The sequence below is a fragment of the Schistocerca piceifrons genome, chromosome 3 (assembly GCF_021461385.2).
Source record: "Schistocerca piceifrons isolate TAMUIC-IGC-003096 chromosome 3, iqSchPice1.1, whole genome shotgun sequence".
NCBI lineage: Eukaryota > Metazoa > Arthropoda > Insecta > Orthoptera > Acrididae > Schistocerca > Schistocerca piceifrons.
This window is the reverse complement of record NC_060140.1, coordinates 838,529,912-838,547,828: the sequence shown is the minus strand read 5'-3', so window position 1 is coordinate 838,547,828 and position 17,917 is coordinate 838,529,912. Positions and strand designations below refer to the sequence as shown.

Sequence of the window (17,917 nt, the reverse complement as noted above, 5' to 3'; positions counted from 1 at the left end):
CATCTTAACCAACAGTACACAGGTAGCCAATGTATTTAACAATCACTTCTTAAGTGTAGAAGAAAAAATTGGTGAGAATAGTTCAAGAAAAAGCCAGGCAGTACATGGAAGAGTCAGTTTTGAAAAATTTTAGTCAGATTAAGCTTCATCTAACAACCTCTTGTTAGGAAAATTATTAAATCTTTGAAAAATAAATGTTCTGTTGGAGTAGATGACATCTCTAACAAGTTATTGAAACAATGTGGAGCAATTACAGCTGATGTTTTGAGTCACATATGTAATGCATCACTGGCTCAGGGTATTTTTCCAGACAGGTTAAGATATGCCATTGTCTGGCCCCTCTCTACAAAAAGGGGGAAACCACAGATGTCAATAATTACTGGCCAATATCCTTGCTTACAGCATTTTCAAAAATCTTTGAGAAAGTAATGTACTCAAGAGTAGTTAGCCATCTCAACAGTAATGGGATACTTAGTTTATCGCAGTTTGGATTTCAGAAATGCTGTTCCACTGAGACAGCAATATACAATTTCACTGTCCACATAATAGAGTGTTTAAATAGTAAAATGTCACCAGTAGGAATATTCTGTGACTTATCCAAAGCATTTGATTGTGTGAACCATGACATTATGTTAGAGAAATTACAATTCTATGGTGTAAATGGAACAGCATATTAGTGGTTTAAGTCATATCTACTGAACAGAAGCAAAAAGTCTCTTTATATGCTTCAAGTGATTCAAAGGAGTTTACCACTTCATCTAACTGGGGTGAAATTACATTAGGTGTTCCACAAGGTTCAATCATGGGTCCCCCTCCTGTTCTTGATATATGTGAATGATCTCCCTTCTTATGTGAAACAAGATGCTGAACTGACACTGTTTGCTGATGATACAAGCATAATTATTAATCCAGTAAAAGTCGGATAGAAAATTATACGAATAAGGTCTTTGGAAAAAATTATTATTTGGTTTTCTGCGAATGGGCTTGCTCTGAACTTTGAAAAAACACAACACATCCAATTTTCTGCTGCAAAAAGTATAATTCCTTCAATAAACATAACACATCAAAAGAAGTCAGTAGCCAGGGTAGAGCATGCTAAGTTTTTTGGTGAACATATAGATGAGGATCTTAATTGGAAAATTCATATTTTGGATCTCCTAAAGCGACTAGGCTCAGCAACTTTTGCAGTCAGAATAATTGCCAATTTTGAGGATGTAGAAATTAGTAAGCTAACATAGTTTGCATACTTCCACTCTCTGATGTCATACGGAATAATATTCTGGGGCAACTCAACACTTAGGCAAAAGGTATTCACTGCTCAAATGAAAGTAGTTAAAATAATGTGTGGGGTTCATGGTCGCACATCTTGTAGGCATCTGTTTAAAAGGTTAGGAATTCTTACAACTGCTTCACAGTACAGTTACTCAGTAATGAAATTTTTTCTCAACAACATGGACCAGTTTAAAATCAACGACGACATTCATGATTACAATACCAGAAAAAAGAAAGACCTACACTATACTATACTTAACCTATCTTTGGCTCAGAAAGGAGTAAAATATGCTGCTATAGAACTTTTTGATAAATTACCAGATGAAATAAAATGTCTGACAGACAGCAGTAATAGTCTCAAAAACAAATTGAAATCATACCTCCTTGACAACTCCTTCTATACCATAGGTGAATTCTTGAATATGAGTAAATAAATCTGGAGATATAATATATGCATTTTGTACCATTTAAGGGAATGGGATAGATAATACAAATATTTAGATATAACACTATATTGTAAACAAGAAAAGAAAAAACTTGCTTCCTGTGTGCATTTCTTGTGCATTTGACACGTTTCACATCATAATGGTTTTTCCGTGCTGTTGATCAATGGAACACGTAACTATGAACCATTACCACTTCCATAGCCTGAGAGACGTGATCTTACCTCCATATGTGCATAAAGATTGAGATTTTGTAGCTCATACTTCATTCCAGATAAATTGCAGAGTAAATTTACTAGTAATGATGCACATTCTTTACCAAGAGTAACGTGTTGTATGTACAAAATTGATAAGTATAATAAAATAATTTAATAATGCCTTGTCATTACTTTTGAGACAATCTTAAATATCTCAAGTAATTTTTTCTGCAATCTACTTTGTGTGCATTTCTGATAATACATCCTGTGTGTATAATAATTCCTCCAGTAAGATTGAAGAACTTGCAGTTCATGATATGGTGATTCATATTACCTTTCCTTTCTAAGGAATGTGTGTTGTTTTAGGTTGGACAACTACAGCAAAGAAACAACTCCATTGAATCAAATATTTGGTGGCTACATTCGATCAGAAGGTAAAACTTCTTTATATTATATATACTGTATTTGCATTATTTGTACAGAAATGAAAACATAGGAAACTGATATTATTAGAACGATTGAGTGAGAAGTTATTCTGAGGCAAAGAGCAAAGCAGACAGAAAGTAAACTCCTAATCTGTTTAGTTCCAGTTACGTAGTTGAATTTCCATTCTGAGCTAAACACGACAGGAACATTTGAAAACCTTGTGCTTTATTAGTGCTCGTATAAACTTTGTTCTCTGCTGTTTACGAACGGGAAAATAACTCAAGGAAAATTTAAAATAAAAAAATAATAATAATTGTGAGTAAGAAAGTAATAAGCTTTATGATGCTTTAATTTCGTATGTATGTAAATGTATCATTAAAATGAAACTCAAATGAAACGTAGATAATTTTATGACACTTTACCATTTGCTGTAGAGACAACATAAGTTGTCAGATTCTCAGAGACAGTAGCTTTTGGGACACTGTGGAAATGAGGTTATGACAAGGCGAAATACTTAGCACCTAATTCTTTCTCATTCTGAGGATAAACTTCTTATTAAGTTAGCTGTCATATATATGTTACTACCTCTTTCTCGGTTTACATGATTTTCACCTTTCAAGGATATCAAGAAGGTGTATATTACCAACATAGATATGCTGTAGATCTATTTAAACATCATATGTTTGCGTATTAATGAAATTTTTGTAGTTCATAAATCTCCACTGTAGGAATTAAGTTATTCTGCAAAGAGCGATCTGGCAAAAGTAGATTACTGTTTGTCCAGGGGGTTTAGGAGAAAGTAGGTAATGGCACATGGGTTGTAGTTGTATTCCTCGACTTAGGTTTATCTGTATATTTCAACAGAAAGCATTCATTACTTCCACACTGTCTTTAAGTGAACAAAGTATGAACTTAAGAAATATCAGGCCAGCTTTGTGATTGGATTGAAGACTTACAAGCACATTGTTTTTGACTGGATGAAATTATGAGATGGAAATGTTGGTTTTGTTTTAACCCAAGAAACTGTTGTAGGACAGTATTGTTAACAACAGATATTAATGACCTTGCAGGTAACGATGCATCTCTTTGATGCTGTTGTGTATTGGGAAGTTGCAGCGCCATATAATTAGTGAAATGCCGGAAGATCTGCGGAGCATCAACACTTGTGAATGAAATTTAATTGCAAAGTCTCTGTAAATCTGTGTAATACATTCCTCATCACTAGCCAGAAAGAGTTCCCAAACCACACACACACACACACACACACACACACACACACAAGTTATAAGTATCCAATGACAGTCAGTAATTGTAAACAGTAACAGTCTCAATCACTAAATAACCATTGTTTCTTTTTAATTTTTTTTTATTTTATTTTTTTTTTTATTTTTTTTTATTTTAAATATCCACAGCCAAAATTTTGTTGAAGGATATAATCATCTTCCATGTTGACTATACTTTTTTGGTTGTTACATACTTAGGTTTTCACTGTTGGTTGGCTTTAACCCAGACGGAAGTGGACATAAGAAATATGCTAAGCACCATAGTGATGTGCTTTTTTTTCCTTGGGCCATGTCAGTGTAAAAATAAAACCCAGTATCATCACAAAATGAGAGCAAAATTTCATGCTCACCAGTAACTAACCAGAAAAAATATTACTGGTAACACATGATGGATTATATAAACCAGCTGAATCACTGAATAGCTATTTCATTTCTTGGGATCGCTTGTTTTATGATTAATATTAAATTGCAATAAAAGTTCTATTCAACGTGGACAGCTTAACTGTTGTTTTAATACTATACGGTACTTGTGTTTAGTAGTTCTTATGCATATTACTAGTTTTTGTTGTATTATAAATAAATGACAAACTGATCCTTCGTAATATATATCTGTGTCTTTACAGTGACATGCTTGCAGTGCCGTGCAGTTTCCACAACATTCCAGCACTTTCAGGACCTCCTCCTGGATATACGGAGGGCCAGCACATTGGAGGATGCTCTCTCTGCATATTTTACACACGAGAGGCTGGAGGGTGATGATGCTTATAGATGTGAAAGATGTCATCGGAAGGTACCTGCAAACAAGAAATTTTCTCTTGAGAAACCTCCAATGGTCCTCTGCATACAACTTAAAAGGTAAATACATCTATTATCTGCTGTTTTGTTGTTACTTTAACAAAACTGCAATGAAATGATTGTGTGATATGCATGTGGTCATGATGAGTCTTACAAATCAGTGACCCCTACTTTTCTGATAATGTTGGAAGTTTTGTTACCCAAAGGTAAACACTAATTTGGGCCTTCAAAGAAAATGTTCAGTATTAAAACTGTTCAGATGTGTTCTTAGATTTTACCGTTTAGCGGGACTACTTTTTTTGCCTTTTTTTCTGAAGTATCGGCATTAGTAGTTAGTTAAATATTATAATAAACTATGTGGGGATATAGAAGTGCTTAAATTGTATCACATTGTATATCATTGTAAGAGGATCTCCGATGTAGGAAAAGATAGATTGCTACTTAACATAAAGATGACATGTTAAGTTGCAGACAGGTATAGTTAAGACACTTACACATAAGCTTTTGGCTGCAGCCTTTGCCAGAAAAGGAAAGAGAAATGTATACCATTCATTCATACAAGCATGCATGCCTCACGTACACGTAACCGCCATATACGGCAGCTCAGAGCAGAATGTTTCTGTCACATGTAATGGGAGCAGCAGTCTGGGTGGGGGAGTGCTCTCTGGCGGACAGACAGACTAAACTGCCAGCAGGCACTGCTTCGGGAAATTGAGGGGCAGGGTGGTGATGGTTGGGGGGGGGGGGGGGGGGGGACATGGGCGGGTACTTTGACAGAGGGCGATACGCAACGAGGGTGGGAGACAAGACTGAGGAGGAGGTGATAGGGCAGAAGGAGTAGGAACTGTTGGTTGGAAGGTGTGGGGCAGTATGTTACCTTAGGTTGAGGCTGGGATAATTATGGGAGCAGAGAATGTGTTGTAAGGATAGCTCCCATTTGGGTAGTTCAGAAAAGGTGGTGGCTAAGGAGAGGATGCAAATTACTCATGTAGTGAAGCAGCCATTGAAATAAAATATGGTATGTGTAGCTGGATGTTGTGCCGCTAGGTGGTCTGATTTGTTTTTGGCCAAAGCTTAGCGGTTGCTGTTCTTCCTAGTGGACAGCTGGTTAGTAGATATACCAATATAAAAAATCTGTTCAATGATTGCAGCAGAGCTGATATGTGACCTGACTGATTTCACAGGTGGCCCGGCCTCTGATAGGGTAGGATAAGCATGTGACAAGTCTGGAAGTGTGGAGTGGATGGATTGGGCAGGTCTTGCACTTTGATCTTCCACAGGGCTATGATCCTTGTGGCAAGGGGTTGGGACTGGGAGTGGCATGAGGATGGGCTAAAATGTTGTGGAGGTTGGGTAGGCAACAGAACATCACATTGGGAGGGTTTGGAAGGATCTTGGGTTTGTTGTTGTTGTGGTCTTCAGTCCTGAGACTGGTTTGATGCAGCTCTCCATGCTACTCTATCCTGTGCAAGCTTTTTCATCTCCCAGTACCTACTGCAACCTACATCCTTCTGAATCTGCTTAGTGTATTCATCACTTGGTCTCCCCCTACGATTTTTACCCTCCACGCTGCCCTCCAATACTAAATTGGTGATCCCTTGATGCCTCAGAACATGTCCTACCAACCGACCCCTTCTTCTGGTCAAGTTGTGCCACAAATTTCTCTTCTCCCCAATTCTATTCAATACTTCCTCATTAGTTACGTGATCTACCCATCTAATCTTCAGCATTCTTCTGTAGCACCACATTTCGAAAGCTTCTGTTCTCTTCTTGTCCAAACTATTTATCGTCCATGTTTCACTTCCATACATGGCTACACTCCACACGAATACGTTCAGAAATGACTTCCTGACACTTAAATCAATACTGGATGTTAACAAATTTCTCTTCTTCAGAAACGCTTTCCTTGCCATTGCCAGCCTACATTTTATATCCTCTCTACTTCGACCATCATCAGTTATTTTACTCCCCAAATAGCAAAACTCCTTTACTACTTTAAGTGTCTCATTTCCTAATCTAATTCCCTCAGCATCACCCGACTTAATTAGACTACATTCCATTATCCTTGTTTTGCTTTTGTTGATGTTCATCTTATATCCTCCTTTCAAGACACTGTCCATTCCATTCAACTGCTCTTCCAAGTCCTTTGCTGTCTCTGACAGAATTACAATGTCATCGGCGAACCTCAAAGTTTTTATTTCTTCTCCATGAATTTTAATACCTACTACAAATTTTTCTTTTGTTTCCTTTACTGCTTGCTCAATATACAGATTGAACAACATCGGGGACAGGCTACAACCCTGTCTTACTCCCTTCCCAACCACTGCTTCCCTTTCATGTCCCTCGACTCTTATAACTGCCATCTGGTTTCTGTACAAATTGTAAATAGCCTTTCGCTCCCTGTATTTTACCCCTGCCACCTTTAGAATTTGAAAGAGAGTATTCCAGTCAACATTGTCAAAAGCTTTCTCTAAGTCTACAAATGCTAGAAACATAGGTTTGCCTTTCCTTAATCTTTCTTCTAAGATAAGTCGTAAGGTCAGTATTGCCTCACGTGTTCCAGTGTTTCTACGGAATCCAAACTGATCTTCCCCGAGGTTGGCTTCTACTAGTTTTTCCATTCGTCTGTAAAGAATTCGTGTTAGTATTTTGCAGCTGTGGCTTATTAAACTGATTGTTCGGTAATTTTCACATCTGTCAACACCTGCTTTCTTTGGGATTGGAATTATTATATTCTTCTTGAAGTCTGAGGGTATTTCACCTGTTTCATACACCTTGCTCACCAGATGGTAGAGTTTTGTCAGGACTGGCTCTCCCAAGGCCGTCAGTAGTTCCAATGGAATATTGTCTACTCCGGGGGCCTTGTTTCGACTCAGGTCTTTCAGTGCTCTGTCAAACTCTTCACGCAGTATCGTATCTCCCATTTCATCTTCATCTACATCCTCTTCCATTTCCATAATATTGTCCTCAATTACATCGCCCTTGTATAGACCCTCTATATACTCCTTCCACCTTTCTGCTTTCCCTTCTTTGCTTAGAACTGGGTTTCCATCTGAGCTCTTGATATTCATACAAGTCGTTCTCTTATCTCCAAAGGTCTCTTTAATTTTCCTGTAGGCGGTAGCAATCTTACCCCTAGTGAGATAGGCCTCTACATCCTTACATTTGTCCTCTAGCCATCCCTGCTTAGCCATTTTGCACTTCCTGTCGATCTCATTTTTGAGACTTTTGTATTCCTTTTTGCCTGTTTCGCTTACTGCATTTGTATATTTTCTCCTTTCATCAATTAAATTCAATATTTCTTCTGTTACCCAAGGATTTCTACTAGCCCTCGTCTTTTTACCTACTTGATCCTCTGCTGCCTTCACTACTTCATCCCTCAAAGCTACCCATTCTTCTTCTACTGTATTTATTTCCCCCATTCCTGTCAATTGCTCCCTTATGCTCTCCCTGAATCTCTGTACAACCTCTGGTTCTTTTAGTTTATCCAGGTCCCATCTCCTTAAATTCCCACCTTTTTGCAGTTTCTTCAGTTTTAATCTACAGGTCATAACCAATAGATTGTGGTCAGAGTCCACATCTGCCCCTGGAAATGTCTTACAATTTAAAACCTGGTTCCTAAATCTCTGTCTTACCATTATATAATCTATCTGATACCTTTTAGTATCTCCAGGGTTCTTCCATGTATACAACCTTCTTTCATGATTCTTAAACCAAGTGTTAATTATGATTATGTTGTGCTCTGTGCAAAATTCTACCAGGCGGCTTTCTCTTTCATTTCTGTCCCCCAATCCATATTCACCTACTATGTTTCCTTCTCTCCCTTTTCCTACACTCGAATTCCAGTCACCCATGACTATTAAATTTTCGTCTCCCTTCACAGTCTGAATAATTTCTTTTATTTCATCATACATTTCTTCAATTTCTTCGTCATCTGCAGAGCTAGTTGGCATATAAACTTGCACTACTGTAGTAGGTGTGGGCTTCGTATCTATCTTTGCCACAATAATGCGTTCACTATGCTGTTTGTAGTAGCTTACCCACATTCCTATTTTCCTATTCATTATTAAACCTACTCCTGCATTACCCCTATTTGATTTTGTGTTTATAACCCTGTAGTCACCTGACCAGAAGTCTTGTTCCTCCTGCCACCGAACTTCACTAATTCCCACTATATCTAACTTCAACCTATCCATTTCCCTTTTTAAATTTTCTAACCTACCTGCCCGATTAAGGGATCTGACATTCCACGCTCCGATCCGTAGAACGCCAGTTTTCTTTCTCCTGATAACGACATCCTCTTGAGTAGTCCCCGCCCGGAGATCCGAATGGGGGACTATTTTACCTCCGGAATATTTTACCCAAGAGGACGCCATCATCATGTAATCATACAGTAAAGCTGCATGCCCTCAGGAAAAATTACGGCTGTAGTTTCCCCTTGCTTTCAGCCATTCGCAGTACCAGCACAGCAAGGCCGTTTTGGTTATTGTTACAAGGCCAGATCAGGCAATCATCCAGACTGTTGCCCTTGCAACTACTGAAAAGGCTGCTGCCCCTCTTCAGGAACCACACGTTTGTCTGGCCTCTCAACAGATACCCCTCCGTTGTGGTTGCACCTACGGTACGGCTATCTGTATCGCTGAGGCACGCAAGCCTCCCCACCAACAGCAAGGTCCATTGTTCATGGGGGGGGGGGGGGGGGGGGGGTAGGATGTCCATAATTTCAGTGCATGATGATAGATAATCAAAGCCCTGCTAAAGGATGTGGCTCTCCTTTGTGGCTGGCTCTTGGGGGTATTGGTAGGATTGTTTGTGTGATGGGAAATGGCATGAGAGATCTGTTTGCAGGTTTGTCTGGGGTAGTGCTTGTCTGTGAATGCCTTGGTGAGACCCTCAGCATACTAGGCAAGGCAGTTCTTGTCACAGCAGATATGCTGTTCAGTGTGGCAAAGAACAGAGTAGACCACCCTGTGGCACAACATGTAACTGAACATAACATGCTTCATTTTAATGGTTGCCTCACTACCCAAGCCATCGTGATGGTCACCTCCACTGCCATTTTTTCCGAACTGTCCAGATGGGAGTTATCCTTAAAACACATTCTCCACTCTTGTAACTATCCTAGCCTCAACCTACAGTAGTGTACTGTCCCTACACTCTCCACCCAAAATTTTCCACCCCTCTGTCCTATCACTCTCCTCCCCTTTCTTGTCTCCCACCATCTTTGTGTGCCACCTTCTGCCAATATGGCCTCCCATCTTTCCCTCTTCCTCTCCTTTTTTCCCCATCTTCCTGCCCCACAACTTCCTGATGCTGTGCCTGTTGGCAGTCTAGTCACTGCACACTCCACCAGACAGCATTCCTCTCCCCTTTCCTGTACACTGCTGTCCCTTCCTCTTCCCCACACCCTCCATATTGCTGCTCCTATTCCACGTGACAGTCTGGTCCAAGCTGCTGGAGCTGGTCATGTATGCTTGCTTGTGTGAATAATGGTGTGTGTTTCTCTTTTTCTGAGGAAGGCTATGGCTGGAAGCTTATGTGTAAGTGCCATTTAATTGTGCCTGTCATCTTTGTGGTAAGTACAATCTATCTTTTTCCTACATTGCTGATATTCCAACCTGGAATTTACACAGTAAGAGCTCAGTTTTAACTAAAAATTTTACATATGATTTCTCTCTTGGTAACAGATTTACCATTGTGTTTACATGTAAAATAAAGCAGGCTGTATTCCTTAAAATTAAGCTCACTTTTTACGTATGTAATGTGAATTTTCTAATATCGAACATATGTGTATGAAGTTGAATTTTTGTTGCTCTCTTGTAGGTTCAGCATGTTGGGTGCTAAATTGAATAAGCATGTTGAATTTCCTCAGCGGTTGGATCTCACCAGGTACCTCTGTCCGCAGTCACAGTACCGTGGAGGACAGCCTTTGACTTACAGATTGACATCACTTGTTCTCCACATGGGCTCATCTGTAAACTGTGGTCACTACACAGCTGTTGCCCAGACATCCACTGGTCACTGGTACCAGTTTGATGACAGCTCAGTAAGTGAAACAGTTGCACTGACATTTGTAATGAATAGAATAATCCCCTATCAGTCAGTAACCAACTACATGTAGAACAGACTTCAGTTTACAAGTGGGTAATAGGTAAACACATGTAGACACTAATAAATTGTCCCTGTCTGGTCATCTTTGTCCCTTTACTTTACTAATTCATTTTATTGTATTTTTCAACCTCAGCTCACACAAATAGTAGTTGGTAACTGATTCTGATTTCCTGGAAAATTGTCATATCTGTTTAAAGAGAGAGGAAAATACAGTAAAATACTAGGTAACTAAATTAGAAAACCAAACTAACTCCTATACACTACTACTGAACTTTAATATGTTACCCATTGTTCCCAAGAAGATGCAGCTGATTGTGATATTATTTGTATTACCTGAGGGTGAAAAATACAATTGAATTTCTTATTGTGGATGGTTACTGTATTCCCCAAAGGCAACATGTGTAGTCTGTGTAAATATTTCTGAGCCCTTTCTCTGAAAATATTTTAGGAGTAAAGGGGACCACTCACCAAATAGCAGAAGTATTGGCAGTTATTTTTCATTCTGCCTGAACTTTCCTACAGATATAGTATGAGTCTGCAAAACTGTGGTCCAGTATTTTAGATATGTATTTTGTGATGATGCACTATGGCTATATTGGGACAGGTTATAAAACGTATGCCGTGTCATATTTTAAGTGCATGTTTTCACATCCATGAAACTAGTAATTTTTCATTATGATATATTTTATTGTTTTAAGATGTATTCTGTTCTCTAGTTTTATTTCAGTTCTCCTGTTTTGCTGCGTATCGGAATATGGTCTTGCTGACCAAAACCGGTAGTTGAAGGACCAAAAGTTTTGCCATCATTGGCGGAAATAAAAGAAATTCATTCTCCACCTCCTGGATCACTGTTTTAATCTTCAGCCATATATATGGGTGATTATAACTAAACTTTCTCTATTTAACACATTATAACACGAACCTAATTACCGTATGAGTACCAAACTTGGTAGCATTAATGTCCAGAGTATGGGGTGCATGATTTCCATGCATCACAGTGCCACCGTCCAGCTCCCATCGTGGCCACCAGGTGCTGTGATCAGTCATCATGAGCCATAGGCTCGCACACTTGACAGTTGCAGTGCACTTCTTGACGTGTCAACATGAGCTTGGACTAAAGGAGCAGGGCATTATTGGTGAAGCTCTATTATCAAAAACAGTAATGCTGCAGCTGTGCTTAGAGAATATTGCCGGCTGAAAGTATTACGGAAGTGTCGTCTTTCTCCACCTGTTGTGTGGATCATGATGAAGTAGTAGTATGAATCAACTGGAGAACTGGGTGTTGCTCTGGGAAGAGCCTGACAACCAGTTGCACCACAGGCGCACTATTCCTAATCGTCAGGCAGTGCTCATGCTGTGTCACGACAGTTGAACATCTCATGGTCCACTGTACAGAAGGTGCTTTGTGCCATTCTCAAATGGTATCTATACAAGATCCGTATCGTACAGCAGCTTGCACCACAGGATGCACAGTGATGTGCTGACTTCACTCGCTGGACCATTCAATGGACAGAGCGACCTCATTTTTCTCTGACGGGTGAGGTGAACACACAAAATTGCCGAGTTGGGGTATCTTCACCTCCGATCACTATGCATGAAGTCCCTCTGTATGGTGAATGTGTCACTGTATGGTGTGGCTTAAAGGCTACGTTCATCATTGATCCATTCTGTTTCGAACAGGCTGGCACTGGAGGACCAAAGACGTGCAGTGTGACTGGCCAGCGTTACTGATATATGCTTTGCCAGCAGGTGATACCCACCCTACAGGAGAGAGACAGCAGTTTTCTTGCAAGATGGGGCTCCACCGCACATCGCTCATAAAGTTGACTTGCTTCTCCAAAACACATTTGGGAACGATCGAATTATCAGCCAATAGTTTCCAAATGATTGGCTGACACGATAACCCGATCTCAGTCTCTATGATTTCTGGTTGTGGGGCAACCTGAAGGGCAGAGTTTACTAGGGGAACATTCACACATGCTGATCTGAAGCGTAGCATATCAAGAGAGGTGGCCAAGCATACCTATGGACATGCATCGTTCTGCTGTGCTGCGTTTCAGACTCTTCTGAACATTGATGGGCATCATATGAGCCCCATTTGTAGCAATAATGGTACTGTAGCAGCACATTAAAAGAGTTTCAATTGAATTGATTCCACAGTATTTCTTGACATTAATGCTACCAAATTTAGGACTCGTACGGTAGTTAGTTTTCAGGTTATAACGTGTTAAAAGGGAAAGCTTAATTAAACCACCCTGTATATCAACTGTCATTCATATGAAATTACAAAATGAATCTTGGTCTTAAAATCAGTTTGCTGAAGTACGTTACTTCAGAGTGATGGCAGTCAGTGCAACATCGAGAATATGGATACTATGCATACCCAAACTGACATTAGGCCCTATAACTGCATTCCATTTAAAACTGAAAAAGGTATGAGCATTCAGTTGAGTTAACAAATAACTTTTACTAGTACATACGTCAGATAATTGTACAGCATTGTTTGACAATTGCAGAATCTAATTCGTGATTGCCTCTGCTTTTGTTTGACAAGCATTAACAGATTTAACACAGCTATTTTATGCACATCCATTTTTGTAAAGAAACTGTGCAATTTATGCACCAAGTGCCCCAGACTGCTACCGGAGAATGCTGAGGAGCATGTTCTGTGCGATGAAGCAGGTTGATGCAGAGCGTGCAGTAACCATGATGCATGTGCTTCATGATGAGAAACATATACTTTGTGAGAATGACTTCAATCTCTTAAGTTAAATGCCAGGATGATGATCCCTTTAAAAAGGATCCTAGCAATTCCCCCCCCCTACTTGCCTACCACAGTACATGCTGTGTATTTAACTCGGTGTTGGTTGGATGTTGCACCACAATAATCCTTTCTTAACCCTTTCCTTAATTCTTTCCAAATATTTTTTTGCTTTTATGATATCAATTGAAGATTTTGATTCAGTTTGTGTATGTGAGTAAGGTGTGGCGATAAACTTGTGTAAGAAATGCCAAAGTCCGCGTTTGGAAGATAGAAGGAAGAGAACCATCTCGATGAATAAAATTCTTCTGGGTTTTGTACTGCGTCATTGTGTAAAATTCAATAATTATAAACTGTAAAACCAACGTTCCAGCTGAATTACAGTGGCCTTGTTCTGTAATTGTATTAAACAGATAATTTTAGCAGTAATGCAGCTTCTGAACTATTTAGATTGGAGCTGGAAAACTGAAATTATTACATATGTTTAACTGCTCCACTTCATACAACAGAAATGGTGCTTAGAAAAGTTATTTTCTTGGTCGGTACTTTCAGTTGCTGTACTGTTACGAATGTGTGTAGAGTCCTTAATCTGGCCCTGTCAAAGAAATCGAAAAATAACTATAAAATACTTTGATGTTGATTATTAGATGTACACCATTTTTTTATGATTATGATGTTGATTATTACTGACATTATTTTTATTTATTTCAGGTAAGACCTATATCACTAAATTCAGTTCTTGATATGAATGCATACATAATCATCTATGAAATGGATAAATCTGAAGCAAATATACCTCAGACACAGCCTGCAGTGTCTACAAAACCTGCAACAGTTACTTCTGTGACATCACAAAACACTCTTACAAATGGAAGTACAGGTCAGTAGATAAGCTCTGTATTTGTACACTGTGCAATCAATTGTGTTGAGAAGTCACATAATCTGTTCTCATTGGAGCATTACATTACTAAAACTGTAAAAATATAAACACAGTTTATAAATTGATAAGTTTGACCTTGAAAGTGCAATGAACAAAATAAAACATTTTCATGTAGTAGCAACTTAAACTATTACATGAATCTGGTTTCAATAAAGACAAGTTCTATGTAGCCATTTCTGAGTTTGTCACTGATCACATTGAATTTAAGGGATTTCACAGTCAGCTGAACTGTTCTTATAAATATTACACACATTTTTTAAACTAAGAAGCTTATATTTCTTTTACAGTTTGAGAAATTATAAATTTTAAGCATTTGGCTGTCCATACAGTTTGTAATCAATCTCAGTGGTCAGAAAACATTGCACATATTAATTCAATTTTTTTAAAAAGTGGCTGCTTTATAAATGTGGCAGTAAAACTTCTCCCCTTGAGGAATGTTAATGTGTGACGCCATCGAAAATTAATCTATAATAACTTCCACCAGGGATAAGTGCAGATTTTTTGACTCTGCGCCTTTTCTTGTTTAATAGATTATTGGCTGTATATTTTTCATTATACTGTGTCATAAATTATGAAAACTGATCAAATTACACTTTGCCAGTGTGAAACAACAAAAGCTAAAATGGCATAAGAAAATAGTATACATTTCATTATACGGGGTGTTCAAAAAGTCTCTCCGCACTGCCGTATGATTGTTTGCTGCATGTGCCGTATGCCGCAGTGAATATACCGAAATGAAACACTCTACAGTATCATTGTGCGTTTATTGTTTCTGAAAAATATGGGACCCACAATCCAACATCTAGAAATTGCAATCCAAACTCCTATTTTCACAGAATGAAGTTGTTCCTCATGAATACACAATGGATGTGCAGTACTCCATATATGTGACTTTTGCGAGTTCATGTACCCAGATAAATCAAACCATGCCTCATCAGTGAAAAACGTTTCATTAAGAATATCCCTTCCATTTTGTTGAGCGAAATTTTTGAACAATTGACAATAATGCAGTTTCTTGCCATGATCAGTATTTTTCAGTTCTTGCACAACTGTCACTTTGTATGGGAAAAGTTCTAATTTTTTCCTTACAGCTGTGTGACACTAACATTGATTTCCTGGGCAAGTTTCCTTACTGACTTGGTCAGACTCGTGGGCTTTTATCGGAAATATCGCGTAGTTTATCCTCAGACAAAACTCTAGGATGACCACTGCTCGGTGCGTCTGTCACTGAACCTGTACTTCAAAATTTGTTAATCAAATCGTGCACTGTATCGCAATGTGGGAATGTTGTCTTCGGCGAAACTGAATTAAATGTTTGACGAACTGAATCTGTGTATTTACAGCCAGCTTCGAACACTTGTTCGACTAAAAACACATGTTCTTGAATGGTTAGCTTTTTAATACTGACAAAAACAAAACAAACAAATAAAAGAACTGAACTTAAACGTTCACGTCAACACATAACAAACACCCACCAATGATACTACTGATGCTGGCTGAGATAAATGAAACAATGGAATGTTGGGAGAGTCCACTTGAAGGAAAGTAACCCAGGCAGGTGAACAGTCATATGGCACACGCGGCTAACAATCATACGGCACTGCGGAGAGACTTTTTGAACACCCCGTATTATCTTACTTTTGTTGTTTGCACTGAGTAGGCAAAACATATACCAAGTACTCTTTCCATTTTTTAGGCTACAAGACAAACTTACAACGGCTCGTTAGCCCTGCAATGATTCCTACAAGTGTAAAGGCAGCATCTCAGACTAATGGCCTGTTAAATAACCACAAGCCAGCAGCCCCTGTTACAAGCAAACTGTCCCCTGTTAAAAGCCCTGTGAAAGTCACAAAAACGGAAGCCCCCATTGCCATAAATAATGTATCTAGTCCAGCTCCATCATCCTTGAAAGAAAGGTATGTATCCAGAAATAATCACTCAATTGGCAATACATTTTGTTTCATTTGTAAACAAGTATTCATTACTTGTGTGTCGTTTTTAGTAAATGTGGAAATTAACTGCGTAAATAGATGTAGTTTTCATTTCACAACAGAGTTTTGTCAAGAGAACAAAACTTATATAGTATATGCTTACAACATCAACTACTTTTAGCTTTCCTTTCTATTGTGTATTGTTCATGCTGGAGTCTATTTGATTTTTTTCTTTTTAATAGTTATATAATGTTCATCATAGTTATAGTTAGGTCGAGTGGTTTGCATATGCCACTTATCATCATGGAAGTCTTTGAAATAAGATCACTAAATCTTTTTTCCTTAATGTCATTGTCTGTATTCTGCATTTGAATCAAGCGTTACAATTTATGTTCCTTTTTCGTTTTTTGTAACGCATAAAAGAAATAATTAGTAGGCAACACACAGCTTTGTGAAATACAATGGCCCCTCTTTTTGGAGTATATACATACTCTGACTCAAACCTCACCAAGCACTTCATTCCCTCTGTAACCGAACACTGCCACATCTGGGGAAAATAATTAATGAGGCTGTAGCAGCCATCTGATAAGTCAGTGCAGAAGTCTTTGCCTGTACTGAAAATCAATTTGGAGGAGACAAGACAAGTGCAATTGAGAGGACTGCTGTTTCTCAGCAATTATAGTGAAAACTTTTGGGAAGGCATTCACCATGTCTTTTAGAACATACTGTTCCATTAATTTGGGCACTTTCTGACACTAGATTGATAACCACATCTGTTTAGTGTGTTCGTAGACATATACCACACTTAACAACTGCTTAGTCAATGACAGGTGGTGATAATTTATTAAAAATAAACATTCACGGTATCCTTTTTGTACAGGGTACACTCGTCACCACTGCCACAGAGCTTGGTTCCATACGATCCCGGTGACTCCACCGGTACAGATTCCGAGCCAGAGGGAGATGGAGCAGCCAGAGACTCCAGCTCCGGTGGTCCTGGTGATGACAGTTCGGTCCCCAGCCCCCCCTCCAACAGCCCGACACCACCCCCGCCCCCTGTCACAACCGCGACTTCCACCCCTACACCCGCTCCCAGCCCCAGACGTACGTTACAAATCCCCCGCGCAGGTTGGCAAGTGACGGAGCAGGGCATCTGCACGAAGCCCCCTCCACCCCCTGCCACATCTGCTCCCGTAGCAGCTGCAACCACAACGTGGTGCGTGTCATCTCTTTCCTCTGCCAAGGACTCGACTCCGGGGCCACCGCAGCAGCCCCAGCGGCCTGTATCTGTGCCTTCTCAGTAAGTACTTCAAATATTCTATCTTCAATGATTTTCCATTGATAGTATTGAATTATGGAAGTTATTGGAATGCAATTCTATTGTTGGATTGGTATTGTATCAAAAGAAAAATTAACTGAGGAAACTAAATTGTTAGGAGGCAGAATGACTGGTCAGTGCTTACTTTAAGGAGGTGAAAGAGTACCTAGACCTAGCCTTTAGAACATCTAGTTCCTATCTGTGGAAGGAAAGGATCCTAGGTTGAGGAAGGTTAGAAAGGGGGAACAAGTAATTTGGACCTCAGATTGACAGGAAGTCACCTGTTGTGAGGATGAGGGGAGACAAAGGAGAAGGAGAGAGTGACAGGAGTATATTATTGGATGTCTGTCATGCAATACAAAACATGTCAATAGTCTGACCCCATTTTCGAAATGCTTTTGTCTTGAACTACTACCTATGGTCCTTGTTACTCTGAGGCA

General features: G+C 39.2%; 1 protein-coding gene across 3 annotated transcripts in view; it reads left to right on the top strand.

Moving 5' to 3' along the window:
* LOC124789374 (ubiquitin carboxyl-terminal hydrolase 36) overlaps window positions 1–17,917 on the top strand; it is a 44,778-nt gene that overhangs the window by 13,893 nt on the left and 12,968 nt on the right. For all 3 annotated transcript variants that reach the window (XM_047256708.1, XM_047256706.1, XM_047256707.1), the window contains exons 7-12: window positions 2,279–2,346; window positions 4,245–4,476; window positions 10,240–10,462; window positions 14,000–14,168; window positions 15,925–16,144; window positions 17,040–17,459. In XM_047256708.1, the coding sequence (XP_047112664.1) occupies window positions 2,279–2,346; window positions 4,245–4,476; window positions 10,240–10,462; window positions 14,000–14,168; window positions 15,925–16,144; window positions 17,040–17,459 (1,332 nt within the window). The remainder of the gene's footprint in view (window positions 1–2,278; window positions 2,347–4,244; window positions 4,477–10,239; window positions 10,463–13,999; window positions 14,169–15,924; window positions 16,145–17,039; window positions 17,460–17,917) is intronic.